The sequence below is a fragment of the Sus scrofa genome, chromosome 1 (assembly GCF_054392235.1).
Source record: "Sus scrofa isolate SSC_HxYL_T2T_F1_AM1 chromosome 1, Sscrofa_HxYL_maternal_Yorkshire_Landrace_v2.0, whole genome shotgun sequence".
NCBI classification, from domain to species: Eukaryota; Metazoa; Chordata; class Mammalia; order Artiodactyla; family Suidae; genus Sus; species Sus scrofa.
Window position 1 is genome coordinate 101,501,508 of NC_139383.1, and position 6,957 is coordinate 101,508,464.

Below are 6,957 nucleotides of genomic sequence, written 5' to 3' on the forward strand. Positions count from 1 at the left end.
AAAAAAAACCAGGAAAAATCATATTTCCACAGCCTACAAACCTAGCCCACACATCAGAGAGCCAATACCAGGCCTGGGACCAGCTGGGCCCACACCAAAAGGTCCTTGAAATTTAGTTTTATTTGATCTATAGCAAATGGTTTGGTACAAAAACAAATATTGCAGGCCCTTTGGTGTGACTCTAGCAGATAACACTGTATTGTACAATTGAAATTTGCTAAGAGAGTAAAAAAACATTCTCGCCAAATAAAAGAGAGAGAGAGATGTGAGATCATGGGTGTTCAATTAATTGGATGAGGGATTTTTTTTTTCTCTAGACTATTTGAGACCATCATTATAGGCTCTTCTATGGTGTTGCAAGAATAGTCCATAAGTGTCTAGACACAGGGTTGAAGAGAATGATAATGACACCCAATCCTTTAGGCCACTTCCAAGACTTCTAAACTTCTTCCAGTCTGGTACTTTATGACACATGGGATTTTAAAAAGTGAGTCTTTTAACATTAGTGTTCATTAGCTGGTTAAGGTATTCCTCTAATAAAATTTATTATTTGTTGATTTTTAAATTAAATAAATTGCTATATAGATTGTTATAAATTATACATATATAACCACTAATACTTATTAAATATTCTGTATTTAGACTTACATGCTATAACTTAGTTTGGCAGTTATATTTGAAGATATTAAGCATGGTGCTATAGCAGGAAAGTAAATTCTAAAAAGGGCATCCAATAAGTAGGCAAGTAAGCTTATTTCAAAGTTTGTTTTCTGTAGAATTACTATATGATGTAGTTATATTTTTTGCCAGTAAAATCTTGTAGACTCTTGAGAAAAGAAAACGAATGATAATAAAAATGAGTGGGCTTTTTTTGAGTGTAAGAGACAGGAGGGGGTCTTTTCCCCCTACTGCTCTTGATTTTAATTCATGCACATGGGAGTGTCACAGAACTGGGACCTCAGTCAGTGGTGGCCAAAGTTTGCAGAGGAAAAGAAACAAAAAAAAATGGTGAGTGATTGCTTGATGGAACAAATAAACTTATGCTTTGAGAGTTCAATTAGCAAGAGATTTAAGAAAAGTCTGGACTTGGGTATTAAATTAGTGAAGTAACGCAGTTTGTTGTAGAAGCTTCTTGACCCTTAATTCCTCCCACTGGGTAGTAGAAAGATAAGGATATCTTATAAGGGTATCTTTCCACTACCCAGTGCAGTAATCATGAGAGATTATTTCCTGCTTTTAGGGACAAGAGAGGATGGTCAAAGTGTCCCGCTTGCACTGGCCATTTCTTAAGTCATTTCAATTCAATAATTAATATGCCACCGAGGTACACTTTAGAGTGACCTGCCCTGGGCCACAACAGCAGCAGAGCATTCCTTCTGATGGGATAAGTATTTCTTCTGAACCATCCTCAAGACCACCCAACCCCACCTCCCCCACTATACCCACACAGACAGAAACACCACATAAACACAGGGACATATATACATACTACATTCCAATACTTCTCTTTGGAAAATTATTATATTACACCAAGTTAAACAGAACTATGAATAAATAACTAGTCAGATGAAATTTCCTATAGAATAGACAGAATGTTTTCCCCATTATTCCATAGGTTTCCATACCTCCAAGAAGAAAAAACTTTATTGGATATGTGAAAGTTATTAAATGTCAAACATCAAAAGAAGGGTTCCCTGACATTAAAGACAAACACTACTGCCTTTATGTTTTCTCCTTGATTTTGCCTTTGTTGTTGAGCCAGAATAAGTCAATCGAAGCAACTCTGTACAAAAGCAATGCAGGCATTCTGCTTAGAAAAGATAAGTGCTTTGGTAGAGAAAGACATTTAGAGAAATTGGAACCAAGACACAGAGCTGACATGGGATTATGAGATCCAAAGGAAATGAAGAGAAATGATAAAACAGTACTTTCCTTGTTGCATAAGATAAATAAGTGAAAAGACACTAGAGGGGGTTGGGAGAATGCTGGATTCTGTTCCCTCCCATAGACACATGTGAGTATATGTTAAAATTTTAGCCTTACTAACATTATTTATTTTGCAATTAATGCATGATTGTTAAAGACACGAGTGAAAATTCTAGATATATAAGAACAATGTATACAGTCAAATAAGAAGACAGTATCTTTGAACTTAATTCAGTAACTATTTATTTACATCTTAATTTGCACAGGCTCATTGCTAAAAAATAGAGAGACACAAGAAAAATAAAGATGTAGCACATAAACTTCTGTCTTAGGCAAACTGAGAAAACACACTTCATAAGAAGAAACACCAGTATTGAGCATTAAACTATTTGAAATAGAGTATACATACAGGTGAAAAGCTACAAACAGAGATGGAATAAAACAATATGTGTGGTCTACTGATGGAGCTGCAAAATCTTCCGAATGAGAAAACATTAGGACTGTGAATTACATGTAAGACATAGACAGAAAGCATAGGGGTGGGGTCTTTACAAGCAGAGGAGAGAGAGAAATAAAGGCACGTGAGTAAGATTTTAGAGTATGTTTGGGGAATGCAGTAGGATCCAGTCTCTCTGGATGATAGCATCCAATAAAAGGGAAACAGAGGAAGAAACTAAGGTAAGACAAAAATACCAACCATGAGTGTCCAGTTTGTCATCTGCCCTGCTAAAACTTTGTAAGTGTTAGCTAAAGGACTGTTACTTCTTTATGGAATACAAATGTTACTCATTTCATAGATATTTGAAAAAAGAAGGATGCATATCATTAAAGCAAACTGCCAAGATTCAGAGTCAGTAGTCACCTGACCATGAAGCCTATTATAATAATTTATACAAGTGCTGTGTAATAATTTATACCAATCCTGTGACTTCTGAGATGAATAAATTCAACTTGGGCCAATTTAGGAAGCTATTTGATAAACAAGTGAGGAGGCTGGATTTTATTTCAAGAAAAGTAGGGTTCCATATCATTTTTGGAGAGCTCTGATATGGTCAGTAATGTGCTTTAGAAGGATATTTCTATGCCTCAGATCTATGGGGTCACACCCGAACCAAGTGGGAAGCTTTAAAGTACAAATTGCAATCTGAAAAACAGTCATTTGTTTCTTTGGTCCAACGTCCCAAAAAAGCATAAATGCTTTCTATATCAAATAATAAATTCCCTGGAGATACCAATCAAAGGTACAATGAATATCATCTTATTTGCTTTAATTCTAAGTGTGCTATTTTAAACCATACCTTCCTCATGGCAATTTTCATCTCCTCATTTCTCAGAGTATAGATGAGAGGATTCAGCATGGGGGCAATCACGGTATAAAACAGGGAGATTTCCTTATCCTTGTTTTCATTCCCAGCAGGTAAAACATAAATGTAGATACAAGGAACAAAGAATAAAACCACAACCATTATGTGAGAACTACAGGTGGAGAGAGCTTTCCGTCGCCCCACAGAGGAGTGTGTCCTAAGACTATATAATATGATTATATAAGAAATTACTAGGACAAGAAAAACAACAATCACCACCACCCCTGAATTTGCAATCATTAAGATATTAACAAGATGAATATCGCTGCAGACTAGTTTCAAAAGTGGCTTCACATCACACAGGTAGTGATCTATCTGATTGGGACCACAGAAAGGTAAACTGAGCATCACCAGCAGTAGAGCAATAGAGTGTCCAAAACCCACAACCCAGGCCATAATGACCAACATAGTGCACCTCTGCTGGTTCATGACGACCACGTAGTGCAGGGGCTTGACAATGGCAACATAGCGGTCAAAAGCCATGGATACCAAAATGAGTATCTCCACACCTGCCATCAAGTGGCCAGTGAAGAGCTGGGTCATGCAGTTGTTATAGGAAATCTTTTTTCTTGCTGCAGTTAAGTCCCTTATTAGCCTGGGGACCACACTGGAAGTATAGAAGAGGTCCATGAGGGAAAGGTGGCAGAGAAAGTAGTACATTGGTTGTTGGAGTAGATGGCTGCAGGTGATCGTGAGTAAGACGACACAGTTTCCCATTAAGACTGTCAGGTAACAGAGCAGGAACAAGAAAAGGAACAGTAGCTCTGTTTGCTTATTTCCCCACAGACTCATAAATACAAATTCTGTGACATTGTTTTGATTTTCCATGAGATTAGGGTGTGTCCAGCATAAACAACAGACACTTAATTCATCGGAAATGACACAAAACATAATACATCTTTAACAGAACTTTTGAAGTTTCAGAATATTTATGCATTTAATAAGATGTAGGTTACACAAGATTTATTTAAAAGATTTCAGACTTAATCTTTTAAATCCTTTTTAGATTAACAGTGTCATATTTCCAGTGAAATTTAGGGGGATTATATTTCATGTCTGGAACTTTGTAAATATTTTTCATGAATAGTTATTTTTTGGATACTCATTTTACATGCGAGGAAGTAGAAAAATAGTTAATTCCAAAAAATCACTAAGATATTAAATGCAACCCAGGACATGAACCTCTATTTAATGCCATTTTCTATGCTTTGCACAGTTATGCTACCTCACCTACTGGCAAAATGTACTACCAGCTCTTTTCCACCTCTATAAAGAGAATGGGGTCTTATACCCCTCTCCTGATAACCACCTGTACAACTTTAAATCTCTTCCCTACCCTATGCCACATATAATTTATGCATAAAGTCTAAATCACAAATGAAAATGACACATACCCATTGGAACTAATTTTTTTTCTTGAAATAAAAGCTAGACATATGGTAGAGAAATAGCCTTAATTAGTTTGTAACTAAGAGTTTCAGCAACTCTTCCTCCTTCCAAGTATGGTGAGGATTCAGAGCACAGAGAGGCAGAACTTGAGGCACAATTGCTGGACACCTGAATATAGGAATAAAAGTTATTATTATGTAAAAGTTCATCCTTTTCTTAATTATTCTAAAAGCTCATTTTAGAGGTCACCCTTGAAACATTAGAAAGACTGGAGAGCTGGCTGTTTTCTGCAGACATGCTGAAGAACTCAGTGTGAGTAAAAGATGACCGGCTGATTAAAATACATATTTAGAACAGTGGCTGCCACTTTGATGTAATGTACAGAATTCTTGAAATTCTTTTACCTATAACCAAATGTCTTCCAGAAAAATTCTTTTACCTATAACCAAATGTCTTCCAGAAAAAATCACATTTTGCCAAAAGAATATTCATTTCAATAAATTGTTTTTTAGGGAGTTCCCGTCATGGCGCAGCGGTTAACGAATCCGACTAGGAACCATGAGGTTGCGGGTTCGATCCCTGCCCTTGCTCAGTGGGTTAACAATCTGGCGTTGCCGTGAGCTGTGATGTAGGTTGCAGACGCGGCTCGGATCCCGCGTTGCTGTGGCCCTGGCGTAGGCCGGTGGCTACAGCTCCGATTAGACCCCTAGTCTGGGAACCTCCATATGCCGCAGGAGCGGCCCAAGAAATAGCAAAAAAAAAAAAAAGACAAAAAAAATAAAAAAATAAAAATAAATAAATTGTTTTTTAGTGGTAGCAGTGGGGAACATAGGATTCATTGGACTGATGTCCTAACAACTACGAAGATGAACATTCAGGGTCTCATATCCTATTACTTTTTTGTTGTGAACACCTAGCAGTTCATCTTCTCTGAGCCTCCTCCTTTAACTAGTTAGTGGTGAATCTACTTGTTTATGTTAATTGCAAAAAATGAATTTCATGCAAGGAACACTCGATATAAAGGGCTTATGATTCTAACTTGTCAACTACATAAAACATTACTCTCACAAATATTTGGGGAGCAACTAACCATTCTGAAAGGAAATAGGCACCAGCATTTTCATCAGTTTATTGGTTTTAACTATGGATTTTTATCTTCTGTCCAAGGGGATTAATTAAAGAATCTAAGACATAAAAGTATAAGGAAGAAACATAACTGTTGGTGTAACTTTGTTCTGGGTTCAAAGAGCTTAGCAAACAGCATCTTTATGTACAAAATGAAATTATCCAAACCTAGTAATTTTTTTTAGGGCCACATGTGTAGCAAATGGAAGTTCCTAGGTTGGGGTTTGAATAGGATCTTCAGCTGCCAGCCTATGCCACAGCAACGTGGCATCAAGCCACGTCTGAAATCTCCACCACAGCTCACTACAACTTGGGATCCTTAACCCAGGGAGTGAGGCCAGGGATCAAACCCTCATCCTCATGGATATTAGCAGGGTTCAGAACCTGAGGAGACACAATAGGAACACGAAAGCCTAGCATTTTTTAATGTGGAAGAATCTGATCAATTAAAGGACATAAATGATTTTAATGATAACATTAAATTGTATAATAAAACTGTAGAAAAACTAGATTGCAGCTCTTGGAATAGAATGTTTCTTGAACACTGATAAGCCTGGACATCTTTAACACCTGATCCAGTGCTGCTCAATGTATGGTTGAACATCAGACGCAAAAACACAGGCCTGTATAGAAAAACATCCTCCAAAGCAGTCAGTGTCTGTAGAATTCTATGAAACAACTGCCTTATGCAGAAATATCTCAGGTCTCATCCTCAAACCATTTTCCTCCTGGTCTTTGTTTAGACCGTGTAAATAATCTGGGTGCCTCCTCTCTCTTTCCCTCATGCTCCCTCTTTCTCTCTCTCTCCCTCTCTCTCTCTTTCTCTCTCCCTCTCTCCCCTTTCTCTCTCTCTTACACCATGCAAAAACACACGCAGGTACACACTCATACTCTACACAAATAAATGCTTAGATACATAGGGTTTGGGGAGTAAGGAATTGTTCATTTTTTACAAACTTTTCAGTTAAAGGGTTTCTCCATATTTTTTCCCCTTTCAAACTTTAAAAATCTTGAGAAAAATCTCTTTGAGGAATTGTTGGCAAGGATACGTCAACTACAGTGTGAAAAAAATAAACATCTAAATATAATTACTGGGAATTAGGATTTTTGACTAAGGACATGAGAGTATATAAATAGTGTAAAAATCCATCAA

The 6,957-nt window shown here is 37.0% G+C and overlaps 1 protein-coding gene across 1 annotated transcript; it reads right to left on the reverse strand.

Annotated features, from left to right (window-relative positions):
- Positions 1-3,179: 3,179 nt before the first annotated feature.
- Positions 3,180-4,118, reverse strand: LOC110258269 (olfactory receptor 4P4-like). The gene has a single exon (XM_021081447.2). The coding sequence runs from the start codon at positions 4,116-4,118 to the stop codon at positions 3,180-3,182; it is 939 nt and encodes a 312-aa protein (XP_020937106.2).
- Positions 4,119-6,957: the final 2,839 nt, after the last annotated feature.

Coding starts and splice junctions, on each gene's coding strand:
- LOC110258269 (XM_021081447.2), bottom strand. CDS start 4,118: ATGGAAAATCAAAACAATGTCACAGAATTTGTATTTATGAGTCTGTGG.